This window comes from Podarcis muralis, chromosome 10 (assembly GCF_964188315.1).
Source record: "Podarcis muralis chromosome 10, rPodMur119.hap1.1, whole genome shotgun sequence".
NCBI lineage: Eukaryota > Metazoa > Chordata > Lepidosauria > Squamata > Lacertidae > Podarcis > Podarcis muralis.
The window spans coordinates 54,054,591-54,069,313 of NC_135664.1; the positions used below are offsets into that span (position 1 = coordinate 54,054,591).

Sequence of the window (14,723 nt, forward strand, 5' to 3'; positions counted from 1 at the left end):
ACTGTTGAATGATTCTGTGTACATTGCGGCAGCCTTTGGCTATGTGCAATAAAAGTGGCTGGCTGACTGTATTGTGCAATATTTGTGTTTGTATTTACATGCATTGGAGAACAATACATTTGGCCTGCTACCTGACGCCACCAGTGGCAAGCATTGATCCTCATGCTGTTGGTTAGCGGTCCAGATGATCAGCAATGAATGAGACAAAAATCACCAATAATAGTTCCATATCCTAGCCCTAGTTAGTACCTCCTTCCTGAAGATACTTTCCCTCTTACTTTGTATTTTCGATTACCGTGACTGCTGGAAGCAATGCCCGGAAATGCTCAGCCATTAGCACCTTGATGAAAAAAATGCATCAGATGATGATGTTATGCTTTGAACACAAGTCATGCAATATGCATTTGCTAGTGGTGCAAGTTATAGGACAGAAATGTTATGCCACTATAGTTTACCGTTAAAACCAAGATCTATATTTATATATAATAGTAATGTATTTCATTTATGAACTGCTTACCATGTTTTCATAGTAGAATAAAAAAGAAGCAATTGTGTGTGTGTGTAAATAATAAATAATGGTGTGTGTGTGTGTGTGTGTGTGTGTGTGTGTAAAACAACTGCATATAAAGCAATGAATCCAATACAGAGACAGACTCCCCAAGGCTTACTGAATATACAGTATATAGATGTAGTGCAAAACATTTACAGCTAGCCAGATATATAGATGCAAAAATTAGTAACTGTATTCTTAAAGTACGGTTGCGATATTTTTCTTGATTTTACAGTCTATCTTTTGTAAACCACTTTGAGGTCCCCCCCCCCCCGTTTTACAAGGAAAAGTGGTGTGTAAATATGTGTGTGTGTGTGTGTGTGTGTGTGTAATATTATATATATATATAAAAAATATATAAAAAATTATATAATTTATTGATCTTTGTATTTTTACAAAGCAGAGAGTTCACGTGGATTTCCTAGATCCGAAAACCAACACTTTAGTCACTGCAAAACAGCAGCTCTCAAAAACACAGACCTTTTCTAAACCCGGGAGTTGCATTTCCTTCTGGGCAGCCTTCCAGGGACCCCACAAGCAAGGTCAGAGGCAGAGGTGGGTAGAGCAACAAATGTAAATATTAGACTAGTTCTGCGCACACTAACACACTCTCCTCTCTCTTCCATCCAGCCAAGCAAGAAGCCTTATCAGTGTTTGAAGACCCATTCCAGTCGGGCATAAACACTCAGGAAGGATGCAAATCAAGGCCAGTGAGTGGCATGGCCTGGGGAGGTAGGTGTGGCTAAGGAGGGAGTCTGACCCCAGGGAGACTCATGAAGGCTGGATAGAAAGGCCTGGAGGAGCTGCATTTGTCCCTTGAGCCTGAGGTCCTCCAGCCTAGCTATAGAATGGAAGGTGGATTCTTCTCCCCAAAACAAGATGCCTCACATTCCTATAAACACATAGGAAACCAGAGATTCAGTGTAACAGAATTCCCAGACTGCAACCCGAGACCAGCATGCTGCTGCTGCTGCAGCATTGCGACAGCTGCCCCATGTATTCCTGTCTGACCTTGGTGTTTAATAATTGCTGCGGCCAGGGCCGCCGGCGGTCACATTCTCAGAGTAATTTTGGGAGCAGCCAACAATGCAAGTGAGCACCAGCAAAAATGTCTGAAAGGGGAGATAAAAGGCGAGTTCTCGACTGCTCCAAAGAAAGACCACTCTGCCTGGTGTGAAGTCTTGAAGACCTTCTATTCATGGCATCCTGTGGGCCTGAAAACAGCCGGGGAGAGTGGAATCCAAAGCAGCAGCGACCCCAGACTGTTCAGCAGTGCTATGAATACGCTGCTTCTGTTCAATGAAGCGCCACCTGTCAAAAATGCATCTGTGTGCATGGCTCTCTAGGTCAGGGGTTCCCAAACTCTGTCCCTGCCCCATCACCATGGACCACTTGAAAAGCCCTGAGGGTCTTGGCAGACCACTTAATGATTCCCCCCCCCCCCGCCGCCTGTTGTGGCAGTTGTAATGCGCTGGGTTAGATGCTGTTTTATCCCTCGCTACCTGGTGTCTCTCAGCAATACCACAGATATTAACACTGCCCAAGGCTGTCGAAGAAGAAAGGAGACTTCTGCTTCAAAGGGAATTAAAAACTGGGGGAAGGAGGGTGTAAGCAGGGGGTGTCCACACTCACAACATACCTTTAAAGCACTATGACAGATTCGGCCCTCCATATGTTTTTGGCCTACAACTCCCATGATCCCTAGCTAGCAGGACCAGTTGTCACGGATGATGGGGATTGTAGTCTCAAAACATCTGGCCAGGTTTGAGGAAGCCTGCACTATGATGTCACTTTAAACCATGGGTAGGCAAACTAAGGCCCAGGGGCCGGATCCGGCCCTATCGCCTGCTAAATCCGGCCCGAGGATGGCCCGGGAATCAGCGTGTTTTTACATGAGTAGAATGTGTCATTTTATTTAAAATGCATCTCTGGGTTATTTGTGGGGCATGGGAATTCGTTCATATTTCCCCCCCAAATATAGTCCGGCCCCCCACAAGGTCTGAGGGACAGTGGACCGGCCCCCTGCTGAAAAAGTTTGTTGACCCCTGCAAGTTTAAATAGTCATGGTTTCCCCTCCATCCCTCCAAAGTATCCTGGGAGCTATCACTTGTTAAGGGTGCTGAGAGTTGTTATGAGACCCCTATTCCCCCCACAGAGCCACATTTCCCTGGGTAGAGGGATTGTTTGTTAAAACACTCTGAGAATTGCAGCTCTGTGAGGGGAATAGGGCTTCTCTAACAACTCTGTGGTCTAAACCTCATGGGCTTGCTGATCAGAAGGTTGGCGGTTCGAATCCCCTCGACGGGGTGAGCTCCTGTTGCTCGGTCCCAGCTCCTGCCAACCTAGCAGTTTGAAAGCACGTCAAGGTGCAAGTAGATAAATAGGTACCACTCCAGCGGGAAGGTAAACGGTGTTTCCGTGCGCTGCTCTGGTTCGCCAGAAGCGGCTCAGTCATGCTGGCCACATGACCCGGAAGCTGTACGCTGGCTCCCTCAGCCAATAAAGCGAGATGAGCACCGCAACCCCAGAGTCGGCCATGACTGGACCTAATGGTCAGGGGTCCCTTTACCTTTACCAACTCTCAGCACCCCCAACAAACTACCATAATTCTTCGGGAGGGAGCCATGACTGTTTGAAGTGGTACCTAGTGCTTCAGTTGTATTGTGTTTGCCAAGCTCTCACTTGTCGTGAGAGCGTGACTTGCGCTGGGCCTTGCCACACATACACAACAGTGGGAAGGGTCACCAGGAGAATGCCAACTCCCTCCCTTCTGTGGCTAGGGCTGTGCAGCAAACAGCAAACAGTGCAAAGCATCTTCTTCAAAGACACACCACAGACCACCAGCATGAAGCTCATGGACCACTTGTGGCCCATGAACCACAGTTTGGGAATCTCTGCTCCAGGTAATAATAGGCAGGCACGGGGAGACGAGAGGAAAAAGTAGGTTGCAGATTCCTTCGCACTATTTATGCCGCTGGGGTCTCAGATTTGGCTACTAGCAAGGCAAAAATAGGATGCCATAAAACTGAGCTGGCAGTCTAATTTGAGAAATACCTCCTCCTCACTTTCTGCATATTTATATATTCATAATTTATGGATGCCTCAAAGTGTTTCTAAAGTCTCAGATCGTGTTTAAAAAATTATCGCTCGCAGACAGTGCCTCTGGAGTGGAAGCTATTTTCTGCGTGTCAGGGCTCATTCAAATAAATGCATTTTCACTCAGCAAAAAATGAGGGATTTCTAGCTTCTCCTGTGGTTGCTCTTCCACTAGGGGCAGAATTTCGTAATATGGCATCGTGAGTGAGGACAGCACTTGGTGCCACCCACCACAAATATTTCTTATTGTCACAATAATTCCTTTCGGTACAGTAGCTTTATTAAGGCTCTTCTCAGTAGGCACCCAAACAAATATAGGTTGCTGTTGTTGTTATGCACCCCCAACCGCCCGCACCGAACTAAATCTAGCGCTGCTTTCACTCTTGCATCCAATTTAAGCTGCAGCACTTTTCTTCGAAACCAATAAAACTTTATAGCATAACTCAGTGTCGGGCAGCCTTTTTGGAGTCAGGGACCACGTCCCCATGGAAAAAAGTGGGTTGTGGGACATGGGTGTAGCCAGGATTTATTTTAGGGCAGCAGGTTTTGTGTTGGGGGAGCAGAACTGAGTTATCTGCAATGCAGCTGGTCAGTTAATTAAGTATTTTTACTTACTGGGCTGCCCCCCAGCTACGCCCATGTTGTGGAACATATATCACTGACAGCAAAATTTCTTCCCTTCTCTGTCTCCCCTTTCTTCATCCATCACGATGCATTCATACTTTTCACTTCCCAAGTTCAGACCATATTACTATGCCGTCCTTGTAGGGACTTCTCAGTGTCGCAGACAGATGTGAAGGAAGACAAGCACCAGTGTAGAATAATGGCTAGGATGCTGACCCAGTGTCATAAGTGCTGTGCTCCACATTGGCCACCGTTGCCCCTAACATACCTCCAATTTACCCACTTTTGGTCCCTACCCATGTTGCAGCTCATCCAGGGGCTTGGAACCTCACGACCTCTGCCAACTCTCTGATTCTATTATCTACGATCAACTGGGCAAGAGCAACAGAAGATTCCTTTGGTTACTGGGATGCCCTCCCAGGGACCACAGGATTGCAGGGTTATTCCAGTTCTGGAATATTAATAGATAATGTGTAAAACGTGCAGGGATAAGCAAGGAAATAATAAAAGAATCAACTGAACAATGATTAAATTATAACAACACAACAAGACAGAAGTAGTAAAAATAAAATAAAGTAAGATCACACATGGGTGAGGGGGAACAGGGGGTATAGGGGAATTTGAAATATTATTTATAATATAAAAGCTTTAATATAAATTTTCTAACTGTGTGGTATTTGTATACAGCAAAGAGAAGTTTAGAGTAATTAGGTATATTTTAATTTAGGTAATTATGTAATAGATTTAAGTTAGAAAATGAATATGGATGTTGAATTTGATGTTTGTAATTTTTCTTTTTTCAGTTTTGGAAATAAATATTTTTTTAAAAAAAAGGATTGCAGGGTTATGAGTAATAATAAAAACATGAATGAATGTTGGTAAGTGGCTGTAAGGTCTATGGAATAAACGTTGTTGTTGTTTCTTATTATTTGTATACTGCCCTATACAACTAGATTTCAGGGTGGTTCACAACATAAAATCACAATGTAAAAATACAGAAAATTAACAACAACAAACTATATATATTTACAAGCTACCTTCAAAGCACAAGTTTAAGTAAATTCAGCATATTTCAGTTTATATAACTGATTAAGAACAATGGATATAAACGACACAACTCTCCTAGAATTAGTTACTCAGAGGGATGTCTATCTTATAGGACTACTGTCATCAATTATAAATTGCCTAAATATGTGCTAGGTGCATGGGAGGACTGTGGTAATGTATTATGTTCGCTTAGGTTGCCTTTGACTGGAGACAACAGATACGGAAGGGGCAGTGAAAAGACATTGCTGTCTTGGAAAAGACAGTGGCAGGTTTTACATAATTTGTAGTAAATTGATCAAAGTGAATTATATTTATAAAGACTTGGTTGAAGTATGTTTGATTGGTATAACTGTACAAAATTGCACTATGATTATTATAAGTATTTTTAAAAGGTAATAAAAGAAATCAAAGTTTACTATCTGGAGCGAATAAAGCAAAGTCAGTGGCTGTGATCCAACACTCTGATTGCTTAAGGCTGCAATCCAACACACACTTACCTGGGAATAAGACCCATTCCGCTCAAAAGGGTATATACCTCAGAGCTGAGCAGGGATGGTGCTGCAAATTCGATTGACTTTAACAGAATTTAAGCAGACTGGCTAATCTGTGCAGGACTGCAATAAGAGCTGGGTGCTGGCTCATTAGTGGAAGCAGTTAGATGGTGGAGAGGGTTAAGGCTTAATCAAAGGAAGAAGCTAATTAGTTTGTTTTATTTTGCCTTTCAGGAAACAAACGCTTCCAAGCCAGTTTACAAGAACAACAAACAATATCAATAACCAGGAACCCTTCTACACAGGGCCTTTCTGTGGCTTGGGTGCAGGGAGTTGACAAGCAAAGCCCAGACGTGCTTTGCTTAAAGGTAAAGGTAAAGGTACCCCTGCCCATACGGGCCAGTCTTGCCAGACTCTGGGGTTGTGCGCCCATCTCACTTAAGAGGCCAGGGGCCAGCGCTGTCCGGAGACACTTCCAGGTCACGTGGCCAGCGTGACAAAGCTGCATCTGGCGAGCCAGCGCAGCACATGGAACACCGTTTACCTTCCCGCTATAAAGCGGTCCCTATTTATCTACTTGCACCTGGGGGTGCTTTTGAACTGCTAGGTTGGTAGGCGCTGGGACCAAGTGACAGGAGCGCACCCCGCCACGGGGATTCGAACCGCCGACCTTTCGATCGGCAAGCCCTAGGCGCTGAGGCTTTTACCCACAGCGCCACCCGCGTCCCGTGCTTTGCTTACATCCACACTATTTTAACATTTACTTTGTCAGGGCTCCGCGCCTGGAAAAAGCACACCCCAGAACATTAGTTTGTTAAAGGTCCTGAGAATTATTAGGACACCCCCACATAGCTAGAATTCCCAGCACCCTTAACAAACTACAGTTTCCAGGATTCCTTGGGGGGGCCAGGCATGGCTGTTTAAAGTGGTACGGTACTGCTCTTAATGTATAGAGCATATGAGGCATTACATAATTCCTTCCTAAACAAAAACGTTTGTAGCAGGCACCAAGAAGAGTACATTGAAGGTGCCCCTTGATGTCACTAGGCAGCGAGTTCAAAAGTGTGCCTGCTGTTGCATTGAAAGACATTTTTCTTACAAATGCAAAATGAGCACTTGTGTGGCACCTTAAGCCGCGCCAGTTCCACAGATTGAAGTGATTGGGTGGGAATATATGGGGTTATTATTTCAATAAAGACAAAGCAACAAGCATTTGCTCATGCACTAAGTCTGGGATCTGCCTGGATGCCAGAGACGATCCCTTTCCTGATTTTGCTTGGATTATTTTGATGCTGCCATAAAGTAGCGTGGGCCACCAGCAAGGGCTTTTCCTGTGCTGCATTGCTTATTTTGGCAAATTCCTGGGCTAAGGTTGGGGTGGTGGCACACAATCCAATTCTTTTTCCTCCAGATATTTTAAAGCCCCCTAAGAATCTGAAGTCCAAGATACATGCCTGGTTGGTCTGTGGATAAATCTAGATTTTTCCAAAAGAAAATCGAAAAGATCCGAACTGTGGGTGCTGAGACTTTGGATGGAGTTGCCTTTAAAAGAAATCTCTTGTCCCTGGTTCTTATTTGCAAACCTCACCAAAAAATAAATAAATTGGAATTTCAAAGCAAAGGGGGTTGTTTATTTATTTAGCGCGGGGGGAGAGAACTGCTTTTCATTTTAATCTAATGTTCACCAAGGAGGGATACTCCTGCGCTTGTCCTTTATGTGACCTTAATTTTGTGTTGCATAAAGTGCTACTGGGAAAGAAGGGCAGTTTTGTTCAGAGATTACAGCTGCTCCTTTCAGCAGAACTTCCACTGGCTTGGGGAGCGGGGAAGTGGCAGAAAGTGCACCTGGTGCCTTCTTAAGTATTAATGCATGGGAGAGTGTGCATGGAATGATTCTGGTGATTCTCCAGAACTAATTTGCGAAGGGAAGGAGAAAAAAAAAAAAAAAGGAGACCCTGCATCCTTGTGAGTTTTAATGACTTCCAAAGTTCTTATTCATCGCGAGCCATCACACCTTCAAAGTATTCTTATGATCCAATCCTCATTTGCTCCAGCAGAGCACACCGTACACGAGCCCATTAAATTGCAATCCTGCAGGCATTTTTTAAGGGGTTCCTGTCCATTTTAAAATTCAGTTATGTATTTATTCTTTCTGTTTCTGTTTTGTTTTCAAACCAGGGCAGGCCTCCAACCTATCTGGAACCAGCTGACATACTGTCATTGTTTAGGAAAGCGTACGAAATTATTTCCTCAAATGCCGGTCAAATGGTCAGAATCTCTTGTTGCTCTCCTCTGCATATTCACATTCATTCTTGACCACTCCTGCCCCCCCACCCCATAGTTAAATCTAGAAATCTTTGGACTTTTCCATAATGTGAAGTGAACCACTTGCTCTGCGTGTTGATAGATTTGAGGTGACAGAAGGGATTGGTTTAGAGTTTTCTGATGTCACGGCGTTCCGTAAAGCAGGGACTGACAGCAGTTGTTTTTGGCTATTATCACATTTGATAACCCTTTTAGAATAGGTACAATTGCATCCATGGTGGCAGGGCCCTCCCTCTGCTGATGCAACTCTGCAAGAAAACCGCCAAGTCCAGTCAGAGAATGTGTGGACACCAAATGTCACTCAGCAGCAACTTAACACACTGAAACAACTTTGTCATGCCTCTTTCTCAAAAATATCTACTTGCCGCTGAATCGTAAGACAAGAGGAGAAAGAGAGGGTGATAGGAAAAATCTGATCACAGAATTATTGTCATTACAGTGGTACCTCAGGTTAAGTACTTAATTCGTTCCGGAGGTCCGTTCTTAACCTGAAACTGTTCTTAACCTGAAGCACCACTTTAGCTAATGGGGCCTCCTGCTATCGCTGCACCGCCACTGCACAATTTCTGTTCTCATCCTGAAGCAAAGTTCTTAACCTGAGGTACTATTTCTGGGTTAGTGGAGTCTGTAACCTGAAGTGTATGTAACCTGAAGCATATGTAACCCGAGGTACCACTGTATTATTTATTTCATATATTTGTGTACCGTCCTCAAGGCAGTTCACAACATAAAATTCCAATATAAAAACCACAAAATACTTAGTAAAAATAACAACAAAAAACCAATAATCCCCCCTCTCACAATACATTTAGAAGAGCATTGGATGTCAATCATCTAGAGGCTGGGTTGTAGAGAAATGTTTACGCCTGGTGCCTAAAGGTCTGTAATGAAGGCGTCAGCTGAACCTTCCTGGAGAGAGCATTCCACAAATGGGGAGCCACTGCAGAAAAGGCCCATTCTCGTGTTGCCACCCTCCGGACCTCTCATGGAGGAGGCTGCTTGGCAATTTGATGCTTTATGCAATGGTGGCTGGCACCCATGGGCTGGCAGGGCAGAAGGAGACCAACAGTAGGGGGAGCCAGAGCCAATGAAAGACAGTTCTGTCCCCATCCTCTTCCCTGCTGAGTTCTAAGAGGGCAAAACAGACCAAGGAAAAGGAAGCGAATGGCCAAGAACTCCCCCTGGACATGTAGTATACAGTGGTACCTCAGGTTAAGTACTTAATTCGTTCCAGAGGTCCATTCTTAACCTGAAACTGTTCTTAACCTGGAGCAGCACTTTAGCTAATGGGGCCTCCTTCTGCTGCCGCCGCGCGATTTCTGTTCTCATCTCAAGCAAAGTTCTTAACCCAAGGTACTATTTCTGAGTTAGCGGAGTCTGTAACCTGAAGTGTCTGTAACCCGAGGTACCACTGTATATGAAGGCAGGCAGGTGGGGGCTGGCTGAGTCAGTGGGGCAGTGCCCCATTTCCCCTAATGTGCCAGCTTCCACTGCCTATGCCACTTGTTAAAGAGGTGCCACTGCAGCAATTCTCTGCAGACAGCAGCAGGATTGGACCATGCCTATTTCTTTAGTGAGAAGAGCATACAGCTTCATGTTGAACATGGCTGGTAAGGAGCCTACAAGCCATGCATTCTGATGCTCTGTTCAGCTTCTGTTACCAGCCAGGCTAGAAATGTGATCTTTTACAGAGCCACTTTTACAATTTCCTCTATTTTATCGAGGGCGACTTGTACAGTGGTACCCCGCAAGACGAATGCCTCGCAAGACGGAAAACCCGCAAGACGAAAGGGTTTTCTGTTTTGGAGGCGCTTCGCAAGACGAATTTCCCTATGGGCTTGCTTCGCAAGACGAAAGCCCATAGGGAAATCTCCGGGGACCTGTTTTAAATTGCTGGCGGTCGGGAGCAAAGACTTTCGCCCACAGCCGGCCTTCAGAAGAGGTCCTGGACCTCTTCTGAAGGCCGGCGGGGGGCAAAAGTCTTTGCTCCCCCCCGCCTGCCTTCCCGGGACAGCGGAGACTTCTCCGCTGCCCCGGGCCATCTTAAAATGCTGGCGGGCGGGAGCGAAGCGTTCGCTGCCGACCCCCAGCATTTTAAAATCTCCCCGGGACAGCAGAAAAGTCCCGCCCCGCTCGGGATGCCAGCGCAGAGCTGTCTGCCGTCCCGGGACTGCAGGCAGCTCTGCGCCACCATCCCGAGCGGGGCGCTAAGTCCCGCCCCGCTCGGGATGCCGGCGCAGAGCTGTCTGCCGTCCTGGGACTGCCATCCCGAGCGGGGCTAAGTCCCGCCCCGCTCTGGATGGCGGTGCAGATCTGCCTGCCGTCCCGGGATCAGCGAAGCATTCGCTGCTGACCCCCAGCATTTTAAAATCTCCCCGTGTCCCGGTGAGATTTTAAAATGCTGGGGGTCGGCAGCGAAGCCCTTGTTCCCCCCCAGCCTTCAGAAGCCCTTGTCCCCCCCCCAGCCTTCAGAAGAGGTCGGGGGACAGACTGTCCCCGGACCTGGTCTGAAGGCGGTTTCCCTAGGAACGCATTAATTGATTTTCAATGCATTCCTATGGGAAACCGTGCTTCGCAAGACGAAAAACTCGCAAGAAGAAAAAACTTGCGGAACGAATTAATTTCGTCTTGCGAGGCACCACTGTATCTGAATGCCGGCACAATGCTTCGTTTCCTCGCTGTGATGTATGTGTGGCGCGGCGGCAGAAGACGGGGAAGAGAAATCGACTTCGGCTGGGGAGGCTGGCCCGGCAGAGGAACAACTCAGTGCCGCAAAGATGCCCCTCGGTTACCGCGCCAGCATCCTAGGAGGACCTCGGAGGCCTTTTGTTCTCGCGCTGGGCGGGAAAGGGGACGATGCCGGGGATGCCGCCGCCGGGGCGGGATCGGAGAATACCGTCGCAGCGCAAGGAGGAAGTTCCCGCTTTCCCTTGCGCGCAGCTGAAGGGCGCCCCCCAACCCCCAGTTCCCCGCGCGGCGCGCTCCCGACTCCTTCCCATGCTTGGCGCAGCGCACGGAACCGCAGCGGGGAAGAAGAGAAGGAAGGAGAGGCGGAGCCGGAGCTGGTGACATCACGACGCGCCCCCCCCCTTTAGGAGCCCGCCTTCCCGACCCCCTCCCAAGTTGTGAGGCGAACGGGGGGGGGGTTGTTAATGAAAACGTCTGCTCTACTCCGCCTCCTTCCCGGCGCGCGCGCGCTCGCCTTGCACTGCCCTGCCAAGTAGTTGGTTGCGCCGCGCGCGCGCCTTCCAAGCTGGGCGCCACCTCTCCGGCTCGCCCGCCCGCGCGTACATACAGACACGCTCGCTCGCGCGCGCGCAGGTGTTGCCCTCTCCAGTCTCCGAGCTCTTTTGCGCTCTCTCATTCCTTCCCCTCGCTCGCCCGCCCGCCCGCCGGCCGCGCTCCCCTCTCTTCCCTCCCGCCCGGGAAGCCGGAGGACGGGCTCCTTCTCGGAGGAGGGGCCGGGGAGGAGGAGGAGGGAGCAGCCAGGAGGAGAAGAGGAGGGAGGTTCCCCGTTAGCAACAGCGCCGCCGAAGCCTCCCCCCCTCAGCCAGCGCCGCCTTCCCACGTGAAGAGCCGGGAAAGGCCAAGCAGCGAGCGGCAGCAGCGCCCCGCCAGCCGGCCAGCCTGCTTGTGGAAGAAGACGAGAGCCGCGGCCCAGCCGCCGCAGACCCACTCGCCGCCTCCTCGCCGCCGCCTCCTCCTCTGCCTGCTCCCTTCCTGGCATTACAGACCCTTCCTTGGCAACCCCTTTCGGCGCCCTGCTCTCGCCTTCCCTTTACGCGCAGCTCTCCCCCACCCCTCATGTGACCTTTCGCTAGACCCCCCCCCCTTGGAATTGTGTGCACCTCCCTTTCTTCCCCTCCCCAGTGCAAGACCTCCCTCTCCCCCCCTCTCCCCCAGCCTTGCATCGCCCCCTCCCCGTTTCAGCGCAGGCTCCCCCCCCCCTCCTCTCCATCTCTTGCAATTGCTCCGGCTCCATCCTCCCACGCCTTCCCGCTCCCAGCCTCCCCCCGCATCTCCCGGCAACGGGATACTCCGATCCACTTTCCCCTCTCATTAAGAGGATCGCCTCTCCTTTCACTCCGTCCCCTCCGTTTCGGCTCCCCTTTCCCTTTTCTCCTCCTCTTCCTCCTCTCGCTCCATAGTTCAGGCTCTCACTTTGCTTCTCTCTCCTGCCTCCCCCCACTTGTTCTTCGGAGCCTCCCTCCATCTCTCCCCCTCGCCTCCACCTGCTTCTCCCCTCTGCTCCGACCCCTCTTATTCCACAACAATATTTGGGGTGGTGGTGGTGGTGGTTCTGCCTCGGCTTGGAGAGCCGGGGAGGGGGGCGCCTGGCTGTAACCCCCTCCCCATGCCTCTGACGCCCGCCCGCCTGCCTGCCGGTGTTGGATGCTCCAAGGAGGAAGCGGGGAGGCCTCCCGGCTCTTTCTTCTGGGGGGTGCGCGGGGGGGCCGAGATGATGACTTGATGCTTGGCTTTGCCATGGATGGGATGACATGCTTCATGGTTGCCTTGGTCACGCTGCTGCTCTCTTGCCCGGGTCCACCTCGGTGCGTTGCCCGCCGCCTGGTGCTTCCGACGGGTCTCCCGGTTCTGCTGCCTCTGCTGCTGTCTCTGCCGGCCTCCCTGGCTTCCCCGGTAGCAGGTAAGGGGATGTGGGGAGGCTGCCTTCAGCCCTGGGAGGATGCTACCTGGCGTCTAGGTGCTACTCTCAGGCTCCTTTTCTTGGGACCCTGGAGGCCAAGATAAGCTTCCCTCTGGCAACCTCTTGCAAATTCTCCTGTTTTGCGTTGCCAGGATATCTCGCAGTTGGCCACTTTTTTAGCATCAACCCTCTCTGTCTCTTCTTTTAGTTGTAATTGTGTTTTTTCCCCTTCAATAAAAGTGCCCCCCCACTCCACTTTAGTGGTGTTTTGGGGAATAGCCAGTGTAATGTTAAAAGATGTGAAGACAATGAAACCTGAACAGCTTCTTTTCTTGTGCTGTGTGTGTGTGCTTTATGCACCACATAAAAAGGAAGTGTGTCATTTTGGGCACATTCTGTGCACAGAGATATTTTTCTGGATGTTTTTATCATTGAGCATATACAAGTAAGCCAGAGCAATTTTTTATTTAATGAAAGACACTCCTAATAAGAAACTCATTTTTTTAAGGGTTACATAACTGAACACCCCCCCCCCAGCAAAAAAATAAAATAAAAAGGTAGCAGATGGGTCTATTGGAATTGAATTAAAATATAAGAATTGTGCTCCACTGTAACTTGCAATGGGTTTGGAAATTGGGTATCCAGTCCTCTATGACGTCATCTGAAAGCTGATGTACAGCTGAAGTCCATTTGAGATTTGCTTATTTCTGGGGAATGGTGGAATGTTGTTGTTTTTTATGAATGCTTTGGCACTTTTGAAGGTTTTAGTATTAGCTTGTAGTAGCATTTCTAGGATTCCAGATATATTCACTGGGAGCTCAGTGTGGAACCTCAGAGTTTGGAAATGAGGAAGGTATACAACTTTGTAAGACTAAACACTGCTCACTTCAGAAAAAATAAACACCACGTAATGGGTCTGGTTTTTCAATTGAAACAATAACTATTGTGCTTTTTTAGTATTTTTTCAGTACTTTAAAATTGCAGAGACTATTTTCATCTGATAATAGAAAAATATACAGAATTATAATGCAGTTGCTAAATTGCAGCAAATGGTTTCCGTATGCAGACATCCACTTGTAGAAGAACCCCCTTTCTCCTATTTGCTCTCTTTCTAAGAAAAGGAAAATGTTATCCTAAAGTTCCCAAAACATAGTTGAGAGAGCAGTCACCACCTGCTAGTGTATGCTTTTGTTGAAATTAAGTTTATCTCTTTCTCTTTTTTATCAAAGATATTAATAAAATAGTACATTATAAATCTTTTTTTCAGCAGCCATCCAGAGAAATAACTGGAAAGCGTAATTTTACCATTGACAAAAGCTTAATTTCTTATTAATAGCCAAGCAGTATTCAATATTTTTCATTTTGATCATCTTCCGCAGAAACTGCTGCTTGCCTTCTATCACTGTGCCATTGAGAGCGTGCTCACTTATAGCTTATGTGTGTGGTACGGAAGCTGTACTACCCAGGACAGGATGGGGTTGTGCAGAGTTGTTAAGGCAGCAGAGAGCATTGTTGGCTGCCCACTCTCCACCTTAGAGCAGATTTATGCCACAAGGTGCCATAGGAAGGCACTGGACATAGTAAAAGATCCATCGCATCCTGGTCACTGTCTCTTCGAGCTCCTGCCATCGGGACGGAGATACAGGACGATGAAGACAAGAACGAGCTGTCTTAAGAACAGCTTCTTCTCCAGAGCGATCTCGGCCCTGAATGGGAAGCCTGGACTTTGAAAGTCATCTAATCTTCCTTGCTGTATTATACTGTATTGTTTTAATTAGTGTTTTTATAGTTGTTTTGATTTTGTGTGGAGTGCCCTACCTGGGTGGATGGAGCAGCCAAGTAATTTCGTTGTCCCCGAGAGGGGGCAATGACAATAAAGATTTATTATTATTATTATTATTATTATTATTATTTTCCTGTCTTAGGCTGCAGCCCTAACTTC

The 14,723-nt window shown here is 47.9% G+C and overlaps 1 protein-coding gene across 5 annotated transcripts in view; it reads left to right on the forward strand.

The window, feature by feature from the left end:
- The first annotated feature begins 12,074 nt into the window (after positions 1-12,074).
- KIAA1549 (KIAA1549 ortholog) overlaps positions 12,075-14,723 on the forward strand; it is a 111,498-nt gene continuing 108,849 nt past the window's right edge. For 2 of the 5 annotated variants that reach the window (XM_028747610.2, XM_028747611.2), the window contains exon 1: positions 12,077-12,781. In XM_028747610.2, the coding sequence (XP_028603443.2) occupies positions 12,526-12,781 (256 nt within the window). In that variant the 5' untranslated portion in view covers positions 12,077-12,525. Of the gene's footprint in view, positions 12,782-14,723 lie in introns of all 5 variants that reach the window. The other 3 variants (XM_028747613.2, XM_028747609.2, XM_028747612.2) reach the window with 3 other exon arrangements.